Source organism: Alligator mississippiensis, chromosome 3 (genome assembly GCF_030867095.1).
Source record: "Alligator mississippiensis isolate rAllMis1 chromosome 3, rAllMis1, whole genome shotgun sequence".
Taxonomy (NCBI): Eukaryota; Metazoa; Chordata; order Crocodylia; family Alligatoridae; genus Alligator; species Alligator mississippiensis.
This window is the reverse complement of record NC_081826.1, coordinates 1,613,611-1,635,505: the sequence shown is the minus strand read 5'-3', so window position 1 is coordinate 1,635,505 and position 21,895 is coordinate 1,613,611. Positions and strand designations below refer to the sequence as shown.

The window sequence follows — 21,895 nt, the reverse complement described above, 5'->3', positions numbered from 1 at the left end:
AAGAAAGGGGAATTTTGGCAGAGGGTATTGACGGAGCAAATGGCTCCGCAGCTGACCTGGTCAGTCTGGATTAGGGAGTTGCTACAGATCCTCAATACTTCAGTGTCTGCTTGTGGAGTTGGGCGTGTTGGAATCATTACCTGGGCAGCAGTCCAAGGCAGTGTTTCACTGGGGGGGGAGCCCATAGGAGGAAGGAGCAGGGGTGACCTGAGATGCTGATGCTTCATGGTCCCAGGTGCTCTATCGTACCTGAGATTAGTTGCACGTAGATGCATATATGAGAGTGCTTCACTCTTCTTGCATCCTGTAAGGAGCCTTGGCATGCCTATCTCTAAGCTTTGAGCAGGAAAGCTTGCAGTTTAGTTTTTTACTTTTTCTGTACTTATGCCTTGCACTGCACATGGCTGCTACCTTTTTCCCCCAAAGTGACCTTTTAGCTTGGGTGACCTGTTCGTGCACTGCTGTAGGCACCTGAGCTTGGGGTTTGATGTTCTGTCTTGAGTCAGGAGCAAGCTTTGCTTGGGGTTTCTTTAAAACCACATACACCCCACCCCCATCCCTCCAAAAAAAATCTCATGGTCCAGCTGCCCAGTGAAGATGGGTGCTTTAGACCAGTATTTCTCAACCTGTGAGTTGCAACCCAGAAATGTCACAAGAATATATGAAAGGGTCACAAACAAACTTTAAAAATGGATTCTCCTTTAATGGAACAAAATGTGGGAACCTGGGTTTCCCTTGCAGGCTGGCAAAGTTCCAGCCTGCAAGGTGCTTCTTGGGATCCCCCCACCCCACAGCGTGGGGGTGGGGAGCAGCAGGTTGGGAGTGAGGGCTACCAGGAGGGCCAGGGGGCTGTTTTCTATCATTTAAACTATTTACTGGGTCAGGACTGGCCATCAGTGTTTACAAATGGGTCCTGGTACAGAAAAGATTGAGAACCACTGATCTAGACAGTCTTGCCCACATCTGAACTTGTGGTGCTTGGAGGGCTCACTCACAAAATTCCTACCAGAAATCAGCCTGAAGCGATCAGGCTCTGCCTGGATCTTGTGCCTTCATCACACACGTGTTATGCTGCACCCACACAGCTCTCCAGTGGCCCTAAGTGTTGCAGCCCTTCTTTCGGATGCATGTTGAGGTCCCTCGCTGTGCCAGTCTGCCCTGAGGCTATTGGGCTGGGAGATCACTGCTGTAATGGATCCAGTGGCACAAATCCTTGTTCCCCAGTGCCCAGTTTAGGAAGCAGATAAGCTGCAAAGAGCACTGCCTGCCTAGCTTCACAGCAACTGCCATCACAGTCTGTCAGAACTGACTATTGGAGATGTCCTTTGAGGACACAGCCAGCTGCTTCAAGGCAAACTCTGGCACTAATTTTGGGAGAAGAGGGGATTGGAGACCGACTAAACCCCATCCCTCAGCTACGTTGCTCAACAACTAGTGCATGGACATTGCCAGGAGGGACAAGCAGGTCTGTAAAGAAATGAATATATGGACTTCCTCCCCTAGCAGGAGGCTTGATACCGCAGCTCAGCTGTGCCCATGGAAAAGCTGCTCCTGGTACAAGAAGCTTTAGGGTGTGGGCAGTTCTTTTGAGCCTCATACTTGGGTCATGAGGCAAGAAGGGACCCTTGTGCTGACCTAGTCTGACCTCCTGCTTTGGGGCTGCTTCAGGATGATCTTCGCTTGACCTGAACAGATCATTTGGGCTTGATTTAAAGATTCCCAGCAATGGAGATTCCATCACAGCCGTCGGTATGTTCTGGTGGCTGGTTCCCCTCATTGTTTTAAATAATAATTAAGAAAGTCCAGCTGTGATTTCTAGCCAGTGGATCTTGCTGCACATTTTTTTTGCTACATGGTGGGGCCTGCTAGCTAGCTGTTGCCCCCAACCCCCTTTCTTGGTGCAGTTAAGTGGGTGGAGCACCTAGAGCCTGAGTTATGTGGGTGTGGGGTCAATTCTCACAGCTCCTCCCTGACCCCTCTTTCCTTGTGGCTTCAGTGCTTCATGGAGCAGTCGTGCCATCTCCCAGCTTGTACTGGGTATTCCCCAGCCGAGGCAAGTGAACTTCTCATTGTCCTTCTGGACACAGCGGTGTAAGAACCTCGTAGGCAGCTGAGTATCAGCAGCAACCCCGGGGCTGGGTGCACGGGGCTGCATTTTTAAGTGTTGCTCCCTACGAGGGTGATTTTGTTCTGTAGGAACCTCCAAGTCTTGCATCTTGGAACACTTGGCTGTACACTCGCGCACATTTTATTTATGCCAAGCTCACCTACCAAGCTGATCTATCCTCTTCAGTATGCATGCCCCTGCCACTACCGCTTTGTGTGTCAGAAATTACATCTAATAAAGTTTGCAGGGGGCAGCTGAATGACTGTTCCCTTGCTCCCCAGTTAGTCTGAGATGGGCTGGTTTTGGATCATCGAGGTCTGCAATGTTAATAAACTAGAGCACAATGCTATATAGTCTCCTATCGAGTCAGAATCAAAGCAAGCCAGTGCAACCACAGCATGCCTTGCACCTCAGTGGTGGTGGAGGCTCCAAGAGCCACGTTGCAGCGGGGAAGGACTGGGAGCTGACCCTTACCCGCTGTATCTGTGTGACACTGGATGCATCACAGACACCTTGCAGCAGCGTCAGTGCAGTTGATGGGGGCAGAGGAGGCCTAATGCTTCCCCAGCAGGTGTGCAGCTTTGCTCGGCCCATAGCTGTACAAGTTCAAGCACTGGAGGAAGAGCTGTCTAGTTTTGCTGCCACTGCCCAGTTAAAGGGTCAAAGTTGCCATCTCTTTCCCTCATTCTCCCAGTCCTACCCCTACCTCTCTTGTAGGCCTGTTGGGAATTCAGGGAACACCAGGACTCCCTAGCCATGCCATCCCTGTTTCGGCAAGAGCAAAAATTCCTGGGCTCTGCCCCCAGACTGCTGGTTGATGGCAGGAGTAATGTAACAGCTGCAAACATACAAGCACCATCCCCCTTCCCCCATGTGAAAAATACCTAAGGAACGTCATAAGTGACATGAGAGCCCCTACAGTGATGCTGCGTGTGCAGGGTCAAGGGCTATTGAAGCATTGTGCTGTGTTGAATTGCCATGTCTGCTGCAGTGGCCTTCTTCCTTTGATACAGCAATGTGGCAATTAAATAGCACCCACCTCTTTACAGGTGCAGGTGAAGCCTGTGTCCTCAGTTTCTAGCCTGTGACTTCCAAGCTGGCCTTGTATTCCAAGACTGAATGGGGATTGTCACCTCTCAGGGTCTCCAGCAATCCTGAGGAGAAAAGGGGGAGCCGTGTTTTTCAGTGGTGATTGTCCTGCCATACATGTGTGCTAGGCAAAATGGGGAGGTGTTTCTGGAGCACTTACAATGAGGAGCAGGGAGAGGAAAAGCAGAAATAACAGAAGAGGGAGGGGAACAACTTCCAGGAGAAGCTCTCTGCCACGTAGCAGTTGGAGGAGGAGGGAGATGCTCAGGGTGGGGAGACTGTTCCCAGGGGAAGTCTTTGAGAAATAGAGAGCCCCATTGCTTTCACCCAGAGATCAGTGCCTTGGGTTAGTACAGTCCAACCTCAGTCAGTCAGAACAAGGCCCTGTCTGCCACAGCCCCTCTTCTTCAGGCAAACCCCCTTGCTGCTGGAGCATGGAGAGGAACATGCATTTCTCTTGCACCTGCTGAGATGCATGTTGCGTTCCTTGCTGGCCCGGCTGGCTTGTGTGCCCACTTTGAATAAAGTTCCCTGTGGCAAACAAGCTCCCCTCCTTGCCGTTACTGTTCAGTGTCAGCACGACTGCACCTCGCTCTGTAAGCTCCCCCTGCTGTTATGACACATCCTTTGTGTGGCCGTCTCGAGCGTAGCTCTCACGAGCCAGTCCCAATCCACTGCAACTTCCTGCTGTACAATGAGAGACTGCTGAATAACGGGAGTTCACTCAGCACATGCAGGAACCCAGGGATATCCCTGCAGAGAACAAACTTGCTCACTTGCAACTTCTCCTGATGCCCCAGAAGTGATCTGTGGGACCAGGTCCTCCCTGCTCACAATAATTCCCACATGCCCCCTTCACCTTCATTTGAATCCAGAATAAGTTGCTGTGTCCCTGCCTGTATGTCAACTGCATGAGCATGAAAACCAAGCATAGGAAAGTGTCCTTTGCCCAGACGTGCTGCCTGGCAGGGCTGTAGCTCCTGGGGTCTGTTAGTGGTCACCTCCATAGCTTGTGGCTCCTGCACTAAATGCTGCCCTGTACACTGCACAGCTGGGGGCTGCTTAGTGTAGGTTGTGTAAAGCAGTGTGTGTCCTTTCTCCCCCCCCACCGAGCCGGGAGCTATCATTGCCATCCCCTGCAGTGGTGGGTCCGGGTCATGACAGATGGTGGGGTTCCTTCCTACATGGCTCCTGGTGTCCATCTGTTTGCCAGCTGGGCCCCACCAGTTCATGCCTTGTGGTCTGGTCCCATAGCTGGCACGTGCCCACCAACCGGGGTCCACACCTGGAGGATCCAGAGCAGAGACCCTGACACAATTGTAAAACTGTAGCTGCTCAAATCACCAGAGCCAGCCCCAGCCCCAGCCCCACTCTGACCTGCTACAGCAGAATCCCCCTGGTTGTCACCTACCGCCCCCAGTGTCAACACCTCAGAGACATCATGAGTGCTCCCCAATCCCTTCTGGAAAATGACAGGCCATGGGGACAGCCAGCCAGCCCCCTAGTCTCAAACAGCATCTTTCCAGGCTGCCTTACTCCTCTCCAAGGCATCAGACCCTGTTGTGTACCAAGATGGCAGCTGTGCCCCCTCATCAATGCAGACCTCATCACTCAACCAAAGAACACGGACTGTAACATCCGTGGTTTATTCACCTGCACTCCTGCCAATGTCATGTATGCCATCACCTCCTTACAGTGCCACGCTGCTGTCTGCCATGGACACACGGGGTACTCCTGGCATGTAAAAATGAATAAACACCAATCTCGCATCGATACCAGAAAGGCAGCCAGGCTTGTGGCTGAACACTTCAACCTCCCTGGATGATGCATCACTGGCTGTTCCTAGACAGCAACACTTTAAAAATGAACTTGAATGAGAAATTGAGCAAGAAGTCATCCACAGATTGGGTTGTGTCAAGAACGGTCTACACCGAGACTATGGATTCTTATCCCATTACCTGGATCAGCCTTTATAAAGCCCTGCGTCCATCAGTGGGTTAACTGATTTACTTTTCTCTCTCTTATTCCCCTTGCCTCTCTAAGCAGATCACCCTTCCCTACCTTTTATATTCTAATTGCTGCTTTCAGCAGTCTCTTCACAGCATCTGATGGAATCAGAAAATTCAGGCTGGAAGGGACCCCAGGAGGTCACATCTAGTCCAACCTCCTGCTCAAAGCAGGACCAGCCCCAGCTACATCATCCCTGCCAGGGCTTTGTCTATCCAGGTCTTCAAAGCCTCCAAGGATGGAGATCCCACAGCCTTTCTGGGTAACCTGTTCTAGTGCTTTACTACCATCCTGGTGAGAAAATTTTTCCTAATTTCTAACCTAAACGTCCCTTGCACTTGAGCCCATTGCTCCTTGTCCTGTCATCTGCCCCCACTGAGACCAGCCCAGCTCCATCCTCTTTGCAGCCCCCCTGCAGGGAGGTGAAGGCTGCTATTCAATCCCCTCGGTCTTCTCTTCTGCAGATTCAATCAGCCCAGTTCCCTCAGCCTCTCCTCACCAGTCTTGTCCCTCAGCCCCACAACCATTTTCATTGTCCTCTGCTGGACTCTCTCCAATGCGTCCACAGCCTTTCTGTAGTGGGGGCCCACAGCTGGACACAGGACTCCAGATGTAGCCAACCCTGTACTTATGAATGCTCCTGCTCTACATCTCAGATTTAGTTCACCTGTAAAGGTGCAAATCTACCCTACCGTCAGCCTCGTGAATGTCAGCCCAGGCCAGATTCTCCTGGAACAACCCACATTTTGCTGCAGCAACTTAAGATGCTTTGTAGCTGTGTTGGGAAGGTGCAGTACTGTAGTTGCAAGGGAGACCTGGGTCCAGCCCACAGCACAGGTCTTCAGTGTGCATGGGATATTGCTGTGCTGTCCCCATGGTTGGATCTAGGATTTAGAAAAGGGGGGTGCAGGTGGTGTGGTGTTATCTTCATGTATAACACAGCACATATTTTTTTCTCCAGTTAAAGAGAAACTAGAAGCACTATTAATATGCCAGAGACCAAGCACCATATTACTCAGTTTAACACCAAATCAAAAACAAATCTAATTGGAATGTGCGTTAATTTGCTAGATTATAGATCCTGTTAAAAAAACACAACAAACTAGGCCACAAAATAGTCAAAAGAGATTGTTTTGTTAGTCCTGCAGTCATTAGAGTTTAATGTACCTTTCTGATTCCGACTCAAAACTAAATCTAGTCGTCTTGAGCATCTTGACAGCACCTCTAATCCTTCAGTCATTTCTACACCTGAGTTACTATTACCATGTCCATGTTAAGGTTTTTAGCTAGAGCTGAAAACACTAAGGAGCTGTGAAATGGAGGAGAGAGATTTCCAGGAATGCCTAACAGACAGCAAATTGCAGAAGGAAGGATAGCTGGAGAAGGGCAACATCAAGGCCTTTAAAAAAGGAGAGAATGGATTAAATTAGCAGGTACAGTAGGTTTCTAATGAGCCATGAAGTCAATTGCCTCCCTCGGCCCTGCCTGAATAGAAATGCCACTACTGCCTCTCCGTGGAAAGTTGGTTTTAAAGTCGGGGGGGAGCAGCGGCACTGCTGTCCCCACCCCCCGTGGATCCTCCCTGGCTGTCACAACTCTCAGCACTTCCCCATATAAGCACCATGAGACACCCAGTATCTGCTGGAAGCTGGTCACCAGCCTGACCCTGGCCATTCCAGCTCTCTGAAGAGCCTGGTTTTCTTTCACTCCCAAACACAGGAGCTGTTCTTGTAATTGTACCTAACATGTAGGAAGCATCGTAGAATTCTCTCTTCTAAGGGCTGGGCTGTCATTTCGGGGGGGGGGGGGGGGGGGGGGGGGGGGGGGGCTTATCGGGGAACCATTTCTACTGGTATGCAGTCTAGTCTAAGGGCCTGTGTCCCCGTGACCCGCTCCATCGTAAGCCTTATTGTGAAGACGCTGCCTGCAGTTTAGCATGGGAGCGTTGTTCACGTTCATTCCCTCTGTCCTTACATTTCCTGTGGCAGCGCTGGAGGAGTTGTTCAGGAAGCCCACTGCCTGACATAGATGTTCAGACCAGGTGCAGAATATCTGTGTCTTTAGGGCAACTATAAGGGAAGAAGGGAGGCCTAATTGTTTGGAAGACAGGAGGTATCTGAGGCTGGCGCCTGTGGGTGCTTAGCAGTGCAGTGCGCCGTGTGTCTGATTTTCCCTCCCTTGTCAGGGCAGTGGTGGCATTACTTTAATTGCAGTGCAGTTTTGAGCCTCAGACCTCCCCCTGGTAACTCGTGACAGCAGTTAGACAATTAACCGCTGCCTCTAGCAAATGGCAAGCTTGTTTGGGTCTTCTCGTGGTGAGATGCTAACTTGTGCTTTCCTCAGTAGGAATCGAAGGTGTTGTGGTTTCCTTGGACTCACTCTGAGTCCTGCCACTGCTGCCCTGCTCTTACCTCTGTCTTTGCTGCACCACGGAGCAAACAGGATTGGCTCACTGAACCGCACAGCTTTCGGGGAAATTCAGCTCTGCTGGTGCTTCCTAGGCTGCCCGGAAATGTTCTCCTGCATCTTGTCATACTGCACCTATTGATAGTTGCTGGTCCTCAGCACTAAAACCAGCTAAGGTAGAGATCAATCCTTTAAAAACTACCCAACCTCTAGTAACTTGGATCTGTCTGAAGCTCGCAGACTTTCGCAGAGACCTCTCCAGATGATGTGTGAATGGGCTCTGCAGCCTGGAATCCAAAGCCACTCTTTCTTGTGAGTTCGTAGGTAGAACAAATGTCCAGAATCAGTCCAGCCTCAGCCCCCTTTCAAAACATCCCGGTGCACAAGTGCTATGTGTTGAGTGAGCTGCTGGAAGTGCCCTGTCAGACTAGAGTCTCGTGGCATGTCAAGACTTTTTCATTGGTTTTGTCTCCGTTCTCCCAAAGCCCTTCTGTTTCTGTGACATTTCTGTCCCGCTCTTGCCTGAGAAGACAGGCTGTGATTGTCTGGAGCTTCTGAAATCCCAAAGCGCTTACCACCTTGGTATGCAAGTGCGAGACAGGATTAAATATAGAGAAGCTATTCTGATGAGAGCTGAGAGACAAATGAGCATTTCTGTGGCTGGGGAGTTTGTGTCTCGGTGCTTTGTGCCGGCTTCTCACCACCTGCCGTAGGTGAGCACCATTGCTCCTTTGTCAGTTCAGTGACACCTTCAGTGGAAAAAGGATTTTCTGTCCTGGGGCCTGATTAAACTCCCTTTCCAGTTTCATTTGCTGCCCCCTGTTTGTGTGCGATGAGACGGAAAACGAAAGCTCTCATCTTACCTTTTCCAAACCCCACTTTTTTGAGTTGTTCTCTCTCTTACCCCCCAGCCAATTCCTTGCTTGCTTTGCCAACATCCTTGGCACCTCCCTTCCCAAAGACAGCACAGAACTGAGTTACCCTCAGCTAAGCAAAGATGTGGGGTTGTGCTGGGAGGAGGGGAGCTTCCTCAGGTATCCCCCAAGGTAAGGACGTGCATTCAGGCATCTCAGGCTGGGTGGTCTACTCTACTTGAGTTGCCTTTGCAGTACATTGTCCATGGGCTCATCCTCTAAGACCATTCCCATCCCATTTTGCAGGGCTTTGTGGGAGACTAGAGAGCACAAGGATTTTTTTAATGTCAGAAACAGGCAGAACAGCTTTGGGTTAGGCCTTGATGCTAAAGAAGCCACAAGCACAACCTATATTTGTAGGCAGCTCTTGGGGGTGGACCCTGTGTTTAAAAGCACCTTGGTGAAGTGCAGAGGCTTATGCATGAGTCCTGCGAGGAAGGTGAGACTGAGCTGGGTGCAGAACTAACCGGGCCTGCCCTGGGACTTGGCTTGCAGATTGGGTCTTGGGAGATGCCATTGAAAGGGGAGGAATGGATGGAGATTTTAGCTCCCGTGGAAACTTAGGAGAGCTGGCTCCATATTTCTGCTGCAGATAATGATCTCGGGCATGTGGGTGCCTCTGCCGTCATGGGCGGCTGCTCTAGTGCCTGTGCCTAGTTACACTCACGCGCTTGTCTCCTGGAGCATGAGCGAATGCTTGACAAAGGTCTAGAACAAGCCAGCTACATGTGTTGAGAGTGGGTGATGGGTCCTGCTCCCAAGGAATGGGGGACAGAGAGGAAGAGCAACTCCCAGAAGTAATTCTGCAGTCAGATTTCCTCAGTCTCCTGAGAGGGGACCCTCTGTCCTAGGGCAGATGGAAGAGCCAGGAGAGGGACAAGGTTCAACCCTCCCCCTTGGTGCTGGAAATCAGGGATCTTTGAGTGGATGGGTGAGGGGAGGGGCCAAGCCATTGGTTTCTGCAGAGCAAAGGCCACGGCCATGCTCGACAGCTTGATGTGAAGCTTCGCTGCCTGAACTGTCTGTCGGGTCATGCCTTTGCTCGCCTGCGTTCTGTGCTTGCCCAGTGATGAGGTGGATTGGAGCTTGCCAGGGCCCAGTGACCCCAGTGAAGTTCAAGGTGCTGCAGTCCTTTCCTTGCGCTCGCTAAAGGAAAATGGGTACAGCTGCAAAGCTTGCTTCCTTCTGCTGCAAGGCCTCGTGAGGCTGAGGTACCTCTGAGAGGTAACTTGCGGTGTTAGTCCGACCTCAGTCAGAAGGCAGCGCAGATACTCACCTTTATAGACTAAAATCTATATTGATAAAGCCAGCCAACCCAGCTGCCCTTCTCCACCATCCCCAGATGAATTCTGGGGGCCCTGTCAGCCCCCATTCTGATAGGAAGACTTGGAGGTGTGGGGTGGATAAGGATACAGGGGTCCTGAAACTCAATCCCCATCACATCCAGACCTGGAACACAGTCCTGTCTCCCTGCTTGAAGTAAGTGCCACATGCCGGCAGGAGAAATTGGTTCTGTCCGTCACGGCTTTGTCCTGCCAGCTTGTGTGGTTCCCCTGGCACGCGCCACAAGAATTAAACACTGTGTCCTCTGGTTCCAGGGTCCATGTCCATGCTCCTGAGTCCCTGCCTCCACTGCTCACTCCGGCAGGGGCCGATTCCCTTGGGGACAATCTTCTCTTCCACCTGCTCCCCCTACGTTCCTTCACTTGAGTCTCACACCTTTTGTCCTCCAAGGTCCCTTCCAGCCTTCCCTGCCTGCTCATCGCCTGTTCCTTGCTTTAGCTAATCCCCCTGCCCTCCTGTCTTTCCCCATCTCCTTGTAATGCATGCATGGATATAACAACAGTTAAGGAAGATAGATTAAACCTGCTCATTTAAAAAAGTGAGCCACCAATATGTTTGTTCTGCTTGTAGGTGGTAGCCCTTTCCTCTTCCTGATTTTTGATTAGCTCTTGCTCTGCTCATTGCTAGGCCCAAAGTCTTTCAGCCAATTACAAGTGCCCACTGGACCCATTTTTCTTTCTGCAGTGATTAAGGTAACAGGCCTGGGATCCCAGAGTGAACCTGCACCTGAACTGGAGGCCACTGGAGATCCCCCCATAGCGGTAGGGCTGAGTGTCAGATGCCCATCTGAAGACTGGAAACTAAAAGGAATTTTTCTCTTGAAACTGGAACATGGCAGCTGTGCGGGCGGGTGGGGAGAGGCTGCTGCTCTGCTGCTCACTTGTATGACTTGCAAGAGCCCAGCAAGTTTACAAAGATCCTAGACAGCAGCTTTGCCGGAAGCAGAATTGCTCCCACTCTTCCTTGTTCCTCCCGCACCAGACAGCTCTCAGCCAGAGCGCCTCAGTTCCTGGCTGAGCTGGAGGTCGACTGAACGTGGTGCAGCCAATGTGAGGAGCTTTCCCTTGCGCCAATAATACTTCTCCAAAAAACAGCTCAGGAAGGGGGGGAATTGACCCCCGGGGAGGTGCAGTAATATTATTCCTTTCTCCATGTTCCAAGAGAAACACAAGTGAGAGGATTTGATTTCTTCCTCCGGCTTCGCCAGTTCTGAATCGTGTTCCGTATTTGCCCCGTTAACGTCGTTGTGTCACAAAGAAACCTGGGTCCGGCAGGCACTTTCAACATGTAAGCTTTATGCAAACAATTACAGAGCTTTTGTTGCGCGTGATCTAAGCCAGGAAGCGTGAAATTGCATGTGAAGAGGCAGAGGCCAGAAACCGTAAGGAACAGTCATGCAGAGAATAGGGTTAAAAGGCTGAAATAGCAAAGCAAAACTGGATGCGCAGCAGGGAGGGAGAATAAAAGGCCAGTGAGATGGAGCCTCCATGTGATAGGCCTCAAAGGCGAGCTTGTGTACGGGTTGTGTGCCTGGCTGTGTTCTGAGCTGCCCACTGTTCAGGGAAAGCAGTTTTGCTGATGGCTGGGGGCATCTAATGGCCCTCTAGATGGACTGCTCCCTAGCATCAGATGGGATCCCCCAGGAGGGCCACTTCTCTCTGATGTCTGTTAATGAACAGCATGGATTCGGGAAGAGCCAAGATGTGTAGTACACTTCATTCCCTCTCCTGAATTAGCCTGCTGGGGCTGGTGGAAAGATGGGAGAGAAACACCCTGGCTTCAGTCCTGCTACCCAGGGTCCCTAGACAGTAGCACAGCAAGCACAGGTTGGTGCCTGAATGAACACACCAGACAAGCCTTTGTATGCTCCGAGGACAAAAGACAAAGAGGAGCATTCTCAGCAGCTGCTAGAGAAATTCCTGATAAGATAGAGAGGAAGCAAAGAGCCCAAAGGAATTTGCAAATAAAAGGCCAAGGCTGGATAGAAGCAGCTTGGCATCTGTGGCTGGCTCAGAAGTCCAGGAGCCTCCTTATTGCAAGGATGTTGACCTCTCCTTGCTGTTGGGCTTTCAGGGCTAGAGATTAACCTGAGGCCACTCTGCCTGCTGGTGTGCCCATGGCTTGTCTCTTAGGAAAAGCCTGCCTTTGTCAGTACCTGCCAGTATTTCTCTGCTCCTTTCCGACACCCAGGCAGAGCCTCAACACTGGAAGGCAGGCCTCTGACGGAGGGTGCACGGGTGAAGCTTGTTGTCCTAGAACGGTCTAAATTACATGGACTTTGCTCAGGGCAGGCTGATCTTGTTTGGAATCTCACATGCCCATTTGGCACGGTAGCTTTCTCTTGCAAAGAACAGCACCAGCTTGATCTACAGATTGACTGCGGGTAAGGCGAGGTGACTGACTGGATTTGTGGCTTGTAGGACGGTACCCTGTTCTAGGATTTAGAGACTTCTGAAGAGTAGGATATTGCCCTCTTCAAAGCCTGAATGAGTGGTTTTCAGACACCGGCTTCCTTAGGACATATGGACTTCACAAACTCCTTCCTGTCTTGCAGCAGCAGGACATTACCAGTGTCCTTGTCTCCTGCTTTACCTGGAGCAGGTCAGAGGGTGTTCTTGGTGCTTTTGGGCCTGGTGGCTGTGGAGGAGGGTTGCTTGTGCAGTTTGAACAGTCGAGGCAAGCACTTCTTAGGGCTGATCCTGCCCGGAGCAGGAGCCTGGACTAGCTGTGACCTGAGAGCCTTGCCAGCCTGGTGGCTCTATGACTCTCTGATTTACTTCACTGTAAAAGGCATCTTTGAATGTGTTAGTGATCATATACTGAAATTCTAGTACCGAGCAGGCAACACAGGACTTAACAAGTGCCGGCAGGCTGAGCTGCATCGGCTGCAGCCTCTGGCACACATCCTATGCTCTGTCCATACCTGCCTTTTCGTTGTTCGGTCACGCTTGACTTGTCCCATTGGGCGATTTATGGCACCGTGATGGATATCGCGTCGCTCCAGATAGACTGATTCAACTGTGTAGAGCGGTGATTGTCAACCCAGGTGCTGTAGCACGCTGGGGTGTCTTGAGAGCCTTCCAAGGGTGCAACGGGGTGCCATGTAGTGCTAGCGCTGTAAGGGGTGCAGTTGTAAAATCACAGACAATGAGGGCTGGATGGGACCACAGGAGGTCACATCTAGTCCGACCCCCTGCTCCAAGCAGGACCAGCCCCAACTACATCATCCCAGCCAAGGCTTTGTCTACCCAGGTCTTCAAAACCTCCAAGGATGGAGACTGCACCACCTCTCTGGGGAGCCTGGCCCAGTGCTTCATCACCCTCCTAGTGAGAGAGTTTTTCCTAATATCCAACCTCAACTTCCCTTGCTGTAACTTGAGCCCATTGCTCCTTGTTCTGTCATCTGCCACCACTGAAAACAGTCCAGGTCCATCCTTTTTGGCTCTACCCTGCATGGAGTTGAAGGTTGCTATTAAATCCTCAGTAGTCAAAAACAAGTGAAACCTGGGAGCTGGCATTTGCTGAAGGATGCCGGGAGTCTAAAGCAGTTGAGAACCTCTGGTGTTGAATCTACTTGCTTTGACTCAGGCTGATTGCCCTGGGGGACTAATTGCAGGAGGAAATGCTTTGTGGTGTGTGGGATACTGGCTTGTGGAGCTGCTGCCCATCCCTGGCCCCCTGCTGACAGCTAAGGGATTTCTCCTTGGCTGCTGGGATAGGAGCCCATAGCATTTTATTTACAGGTCAAGGGGGTTAAAGCAGCTTTGTCCTGCCTACATTAGCAGTTTAATTGCGTTCAGCCCCAGTTCCAGTGTTCAGGGACCTGGCACTGAAGTGGTTGTACTCAGTCAGGGCTTGGGCAGTCAGGGGTGCAGTATGCCCGAGGGCAAGTCCAAAGAAACACGAGCTGAGATCTGGCTTTGACAGTGCCCAGAACTGCAGGTTCATTCATAGCACATAGGTTCTGGCAGACAGATCTTCAAGAGCTCCTCCTATGTGCTTATGAGCTTCCTGAAGTCTTGCTAGCGAAGCATGCCGGCAGTGTGATCATCAGGGCCAGCCCCTGCCTGAATTGCAAGTCTGAATTAGAGGAGAGGAAAAGTAAAATAAGGCTAACCGCACCTCAGTAAGGCTAACCGCACCTTGTCTTGCATCTACAGATGCATCACAAGCAGGTCCAGGGAAGTGATCCTTCCCCTCCATGCGGCGCTGGTCAGGTCGCGGTTGGAGTGCTGCGTCCAGTTCTGGGCGACGCACTTCAAGAGGGATGTGGCTAACATTGAGAGGGTCCAGAGGAGGGCCACTCACATGGTCAAGGGGCAGCAGGCCAGGCCCTACGAAGATAGACTAAAGGGCTGGAATCTATTCAGCCTCCACAAGAGAGGGGGTCTGGTGGCTGTCTATAAACTCACCAGGGGGGACCAGCAGAAAATAGGTGAGGCTCTGTTCCTCTGGGCACCACCTGGGATAACAAGGAATAACAGCCACAGATTGATTGAGAGCAGGTTCAGGCTTGATATCAGGAGGCATTACTTTATGGTTAGGGCTGCCAGGCTCTGGAATGGGCTCCTGAGGGAGGTGGTGCTCTCCCCTACCTTGGCGGACTTCAGGAGGAGGTTGGATAGATATCTGGCTGGGGTGTTATGATCCCAGCACTCGTTCTCCCCAAGGCAGGGGGTCAGACTTGATAATCTGTTCAGGTCCCTTCCAACTCTAGAAACTATGAAACTATGAAAATGGTGTGTTTTCATCCTCCCCAGTGGTGGAGGAGGGCATTCCTCCCTCCCTTCCTTCTTTAGTTAATGCCGGGTGTTGGGCGGAAGACGATTCATTTTCTTTTGTTGGGCAGAGAAGAGCATGGTGCCACAAGGCCATGAAATTCCTAGGTACTGTGATCCAAGATGCTTGTTCATTTGCAGGCCACTGCTTGGGACTATCACCAGACTTGTGGCTGCCTCATCAATTTGTCTAAATCCATCCATATTAAAACCAAGCTAGAGCAGTGGTCCTTTCTGTCAGTCCCATGGCTGACCATGAGTGTGGGGCAGGAATCCCTGTGGCTGAGGTGCTACATCCCAGAAGGTCTGACCCTTGCTCTTAAGTGGAAGGCAGGGTAATTTAAACCTTACAGACAAGCCAAAATAGATAGGTAGGTAGGTAGCATCATAGAATCATAGAAAGTGAGAGTGTGAAGGGACCTCAGGAGGTCACATCTAGTCCAACCCCCTGCTCCAAGTAGGACCAGCCCCAACTACATCATCCCAACCAAAGCTTTGTCCAGCCAGGTCTTAAACACCTCCAAGGATGGAGAGTCCACAGCCTCTCTGGGGAGCCTGTTCCAGTGCTTCACCACCCTCCTAGTGAGAAAGTTTTCCTAATATCTAACCTCAGCTTCCCGTGCTGCAACTTGTTCTGTCATCCGCCACCACAGAGAGTGTAGCTAGATAGATATGTATGGAAATATGGATGTGTGTATTTCTGTACCTCTTTTGGTTAGTCTATAAGTTTTAAATCTACCCTGCCTGTTATTGACTTCCGACTAACATGGCTAATTATGTCCCTGGCTCTTAAAACACCTAGGGAGAAGCAAGCCAACAGCTCCCTGGCTTACACGTGAGTACTTTAGCATGGTATTCACTCACATTTCTGCCCCGGTGGTTTTGCCCTGTAGGTCAGCTGGTGCAGATGAGTTGGAGGTGGAAGTCTTCTTAGTCAGTCTTCCTGGCCTTTTCCAGGGGCAGAGCCCAGGGCAGGTCTCATAAAGAGGGAAGAGCATGGCTTTGACAGGTTTGCAGTCTGGTCTCCCAGCAGTTACTGCTAAAGATGGTCGCAATTGTAAGGACTTGCTGTTTCCAGGTCTCACTCAAGATGACAGTGAAACAAACCAGGCCTCTGTGCTGGATTTAAAGACTAAGTGCTGCAGTATAAACTAAGTGGTTCAGTGCGTCTGATCCATCCAACACCTGTGGTACATTGCAGTGTAAAACCATCCTTCCACAGGGTCCTGCAGCCCCAACTGTATGGGCTGGGCTCAGTGCCTGCAGAAAGGGTGTGAATGGGCCCAGCTGACCCCACCTGCTTTTGAAGCAGGACCGTGCTCCCCCCTGATTACAAGTGAGCCTGGGATGCGAGCTGTGTGAAGGAGTGGGTGACCCTCTGCTGTGTCTGTTCCAGCATAACACGGGAGGCCTCATGCTCCTCTCCTTTCCTCCGTAGTGCACCAACGGGCACCTCATGTGTGCCGGCTGCTTCATCCACCTGCTGGCGGATGCCCGGCTGAAGGAGGAGCAGGCCACCTGTCCCAACTGCCGCTGTGAGATCAGCAAGAGCCTGTGTTGCCGAAACCTGGCTGTGGAGAAGGCAGTGAGCGAGCTGCCCTCAGAGTGTGGCTTCTGCATGCGGCAGTTCCCCCGCTCCTTGCTGGAGAGACACCAGAAGGAGGAGTGCCAGGACAGGTGAGCAGAACCACCATGCCACTCCTCCTGCCGTCTGTTAGTGGGCTGGGGATCAGTGCCTGTCACTTGGGGGCCAGGACAAGTCCTGGGGAGAGGAATGCATGCTCTAAAATAGGCTAGTTAGAGCACAGCGACTTGTAGTCTCCTTCGAAATGTGAGTGCATAATGGGAGCATCCAAAGTGAGCTTCTGGCGTGCGTTAGCGTGGCTGGCAGCAGGTGCTGGGAATGTGGGCAGCTGGATTTATCTATCTGTGGACCTGGCTGTGCTCCAGGCCTCAGGAGCTGACTTGTATTTATGTCCAGACCTTCCAGACATACGGTAGTGCAGAGGAGTGATGAAATTGGCTCTCCTGCTAAACAGTCAGCCTGGGTCCCAGCAGGCTTTGTGGGGAGCTGCGGAACCCCTCGGGCAGCGACCCCCAACCATCACTGGCCCATGGGCAACTATAGCATGAAGGTATGCGCAGGGGTAGGTCCAGCGTCAAGTGACCTTGCAGGAAAAATGTTGCCTGTAAGCTGCAGGTTGGGGGAATCCACACCTTTGAGTGACCAGTGTCAAGGCAGAAAGGACCCCTGTGAGCAACATTGGGTCTTATTCTCTTGTAGCTTGTGATTTTCCAAACAGACCCGTGCTGAGGAGCTGACCAAGGGAAGCTTGAATGCTGACACCCATTTTCACATGCCACAAAGCATGGTGTCCGTTCCACCCTGACTGATGCAGCAGCATACGTGCACTCTATACAGATTATCTTCAGTTGTTAGGTGTTGCAGAAACCTAGGGAGGGTGAAAAATTGAGACCAAAGAAGATTAGAAGCATGGACAGGCAGGCAATTACAGGAGATTCATCTCAAGGAAAATTGAGGGGTTTGAGGGCGAGTGAGGGGTTTGAGGCCATGGAGTGGCTTTCCAGACTCTGTAGGTCTGTTCTTGAGGCATTGGACAAGGCACCAAGTTGGAGTAGGTCCATGATGTGGGGATGGCACAGATGGGACTGCCGAGAATCAAGCACTCCAGCTTTAATGCTGGTTATTCACAAGGGACTGGGGCTGCAGGTCACGGTATGTAAAAGAGGTGAAATACAGACATTTCAGTGTGCTCCGGGGCTTGGCTGCAGTATGCTGTGCTCCTCTCCATAGGGCTCTAAGAGAGACTTCCGCTGGGCTGTAGATACTCATGTGATGGCCTCAGAGGAGGCTTGTTAGGTTCTTACAGCCTGCATCTCCCCTCACTGTGCATCTCTGAGCAGCCGGAAGCCAGCAGGGTGCATCTTGTAAGCAGCCTAAAATAGCTCAAAGCAAACTGGCTGGGCCTCAACAGCTGTTTTGGTGCAGAAGAATTCGTAGCACAGTGTTGCTGGATGTAAGCAGCAGCCTGGTGAGCACTGTGGTCATACTAACTTGTGCCGCTTGAGCCTTAGCCCTTGTCCAGAAAGCCATGGCTATCTATGGGAGAGGCTGGGCTCCATGACTCCGTATGCAGGCTTGGCTGTTGTCAGCACTCTTCCATCTTAAGGTCCTGATTACAGATAGTCCTGACAGCCCAGATCACCTCGGTCATGTTGCTGGTAGAGGAGACTTGCTGCTTTGCTCTGTCCTCATGTCTGCATAGCTCTGCAGGGGATGAAGAGATCCCTGCAAACCCTCCATGAACTTCTCTGGGATCTCATAAAACAACAGGTGCTGAAGAAGCCCCAGGGTTCCTTCGTGCTTGAGTAACTCCCGAGCAAACGGGGTTTGTTAAGCCAGTCACTGTGAACATCAGTTTAGCTTTAGTCCCTGTTTTGAAAGACATAAGAAGAAGTGAGCTTTAGCCCACAAAAGCTTGTTCTATAAATACGTATCTACTTTAATTAGTCTATAACGCACAAATCTTCCCTGCCTTCTGCTTGAATAACTACAGCCAAACCAGGGAGATTGCAAAAGCACAAAGCTGTTCAGCAGGGATAGCAGCCCTGGCTGTCAGCATTCCCAAGGTTCAGCGAGGGTTTTGGTAGCCTGGGTTGTACTTGCTGTTCTTTCTGGCTGGTTTAATTTGTTTCATAGGGTCCTCAGCTGATCATGCCCTAAATATTCTCATTCCCAAAGCCTCATTTGCTACTTGTGCATCCCGTCCTGGGCGCAGCACCCGCACACAAGCCAGGCAGGGACTCAGGTTAAGAACATCAGCAGGGCCATACTGAGTCAGACCAGTGAGCCATCTGGCCCAATATCCTGTCGCCGACAGTTGTACGAGTGGATGGTAGAGGGAGAGCATTGAACTGGCTAGATCTAGAGATTGATCTGTCCCCTATTAGTACCCTCCCTGGCTTCCACCATTATTGGTTTAGAGGAAACATCTTCACCTGTTCTGTTCTGTTCTGTTCTGTTCTGTTCTGTTCTGTTCTGTTCTGTTCTGTTCAGCACCTAGGAATAGATCCATCATCCGTGAATTTATCCAGACCCTTGTTGAGCCTGGTTCTGCCTCCACCACCTCCTGCATCAGTGAATCCCACAAGTTAACTATGCCTTGCATAAAAAATACTTTCTCATTAGTTTTAAATCTAACTCCTACTAGTTTCAGTGGGTGCCCCTAGTTGTAGTGTTCTGGGACCCTGTTGGGACCCTGTTCCCTTGGCCCACACCCTTCCTGATCTCAGTCATTGACCCCCCCTTTGTGTCCTCCTCTTCCTCACAGGGTGACTCAGTGCAAGTACAAACGGATCGGGTGCCCATGGCAGGGGCCATACCATGAGCTGACTGTGCACGAAGCCGAGTGTACGCACCCAACAAAGACCGGGAACGAACTGATGGAGATTCTGGATGAAATGGACCAAACGCATAAAAAAGAAATGCAGCTGTATAACAGCATCTTCAGCCTGCTGAGCTTTGAGAAGATTGGCTATACAGGTAATCACACAGGCAGGGGGCTCAGACACACAATGTTTTCAGTGTGTTCCTTTTGGCCCTCATGTCACATACATACTGATGACACCTGTTTTTCTTATGTAACGTGCAGTGGCTGTTTCTGTAGATCAGAAGAGCTGGGCTGTGCTGAGCCGACAGTAACAGCAGTGCTTCTGTCCCAGTAGTGGCCCAAGGAACATCCCTCTCTGCTTGACAGCGGGGCGCATCTCGTGTCCCTGCTCTCTTCGCGGTGCTGGGCGGAGATGGAGGGGTGCGTAGCATGTTGAGCCTTGGCTCGAAAGCAGCAAATTTCACTGTCCCGGCATCAGGCGGGATTTTGATTCAGGAGGCGAATGCAAGATCCCTGGTTCTTGGACTGGTGAAGACTGGACCTGGTTCAAAGGTTCTGTGCGTGGGCTCTGGGCAGGAGCTGACCTCAGTTCTCCTGGAGCTGCTTCCCCGATGGCTCATCCAGTGAGCGGTCTGGGTGCCGAGCGCGGAGGAAGACCTCCTCCCTAGCTGCAGGTAAGGTGCCGTAGTTGCATCCACCGATTGCCGGACCAGCCCAGAATGATAAGCATCTCAAAGCAGTGTTGCCTGTGACGGTTGTGTGTTTTGCCGCGAGTGAAAGGGACATGGGACAGCGTCCTGCTGACAGAGCCCTGGTCTCTCATCTGCCGCATCCTTGTCCCGGGAACCCGGGGTAGTAATAACTTGACATGCAACAGCCAAAGTGACCCACGCGCTAGGCTTCCCATGCCCAGCGAGCGGTAATGACGGCTCCTCACATTCTGCTTGGACTCCTCCTGTGCAGTGGAGCCGTTGGCCAGGCTGGTGTTATCTCTCACTAGGCATCTCCATGCTCTTTGTTCTGCCCTCTGTGTCTGGAGAGCAGTTCGTGGCATCGTAACATTTGTTGTTTCTCCTACTCGAGCACCTCCAGGTCCAGCTTTTTCCTGGGGCTGGGAAAAACCTAGTGGAAAGCTCTCAAGTGCCTGCCTAAAATCACAGTAGCTTTGAGGGATGGGTGGGGTGGTGAGAAAAGGGGATGACCAGGGAATCAGTGGGTCAGCGGTGCAGTAAGACACAGAGTTGAATGGCTAACCCAGGTAAGCTCGCTACTTTCTTGGTACATCAATGTCAAAATCTGGCCATCCTACAACTGCTGTTCAAGGCTTGTTTTTGGTGTAAGTCCTGGGAGGTCGTTTACATGGACGAGACTCTGTCAGGAGGGTGTGGAGGGAGAAAGAAGTGCAGGGGTGGGGAAACCACATTTCCCTCATCCAAAATACTTCCCTGATCTGGAGAGAAGATTCCCAGGCTTGGCCTGCCTTCCTCAGCCCCGAGGGGCAGGGGAGGTTCTGCTGCGGCAGAGGGAAGCTGCAAGCAGAAACATTTGAGATGAAAGGCTGTTCCAGGTCCATTTGCCTATCACCATGGAGGTAGACAGGTGGTGTCCCGCTGTTGTTCTAGCCCATCCGTTGCATCCATTTCTTTGCTTTGTAGCGCTGAAGCGGAGTCCTTTGGGAACGTTCCCTAGGCCAGCGTGTGTCACGTGAAGCGTGCTAGGAGCCCAGGTCATGAAAACCAGACAGTCTTGGTAGTCGATTCCCATCCTTCAGTTTCTGATTCCCCAGCACGGCGTGGGTCGGTGCCAACGGACGTGGCTGAGCAGTTGGCTCCGAGAAGAGAAGTTCCGTTTCGCACCATGGTAGCGCCCACGCTTTGAACTCACGCACGGGTGCAGAACACGGTTGCTGCCTAGTGACCAAGACGGCCTCAGCTGGGCCGTGGCGGCGGTACGGGGGCTGAGCCCTTGCGGGATAAGTTAGCTCAGGGTGAGCACTTTTGAGAATGGGGCAGAGCAGACATTGTAGTTGACCCCCATTTTGTGTTGCCAAACACAGTGCAGCAGTGTCCGGGGGACCGGAGCTGCCCTTAGAAGCCCTTTGCCCTCAGTAGAACGTTCTCCTTCGGAGGAGACGGGTGTTAGCAATAAAACTTCTTGATGCCTGGAGGTATGGTTGGACTCTGGAGCTTATCTGTAGGAACCGGTAGTAAAATGATGGTGTACCTCAAAGCACTGGGTTACAAATGTTGTGTAGCTTGAATAACTGATCACCTCCTTTGTCCAGGTATTGCCTGCCGTGCTCTTCTAACTCTCTTCGGGAATCAGTGAAGACTGTAACTATGTCTGAAATGCACCTAAAGGTTCATTGCACCTGTAGCGATGCTGTGAGAGTCCATGGTTTGTACAGCAAAGACTTGCAACAATGTGCTTGTTCAAAGGTGCTAGATTTGGAAAAACTCTGTTGCATGATGGACCCTGGTGGGAAAGGGGTAAATGGACTGATGGCGGACTGTACCGGGGAAGGTGTGGTTGGCTTTTACATTTGCACAGTGCACTGGCAAAATCGTACTTGGAACTTCTCTACCCAATGTATTTATCGTACGTCTTTATGTATCGAAACCCGGGATTCTCTGTACCTTACCGAACCTCGAGGTCTGTATTTCACGTGCCCTATTCTTCGGTGTTGCGCTGTGGCGATGCATACTTGTGCCTTACGACCTTGTTGACAGATCTGTATGCATAATCCCAATAAAACGTGCGTTGTTATCTGAACTGCATCCTGTCTGTGTGTTCGACTTGTTTCTAAGCACTCCTGTCTCAGGGTGGGACCACCCACCG

The 21,895-nt window shown here is 51.4% G+C and overlaps 1 protein-coding gene across 2 annotated transcripts in view; it reads left to right on the top strand.

The window, feature by feature from the left end:
• ZFTRAF1 (zinc finger TRAF-type containing 1) overlaps positions 1-21,895 on the top strand; it is a 37,409-nt gene that overhangs the window by 7,450 nt on the left and 8,064 nt on the right. The window contains exons 2-4 of one of the 2 annotated variants that reach the window (XR_009460604.1): positions 16,084-16,322; positions 18,998-19,731; positions 21,342-21,834. Coding sequence is in view for 1 of the 2 variants with exons in the window: in XM_059723663.1 (XP_059579646.1) it covers positions 16,084-16,322; positions 18,998-19,209 (451 nt within the window). In the remaining variant the exon portion in view is untranslated. Of the gene's footprint in view, positions 1-16,083; positions 16,323-18,997; positions 19,732-21,341; positions 21,835-21,895 lie in introns of those variants that run through there. The other variant, XM_059723663.1, reaches the window with a different exon arrangement.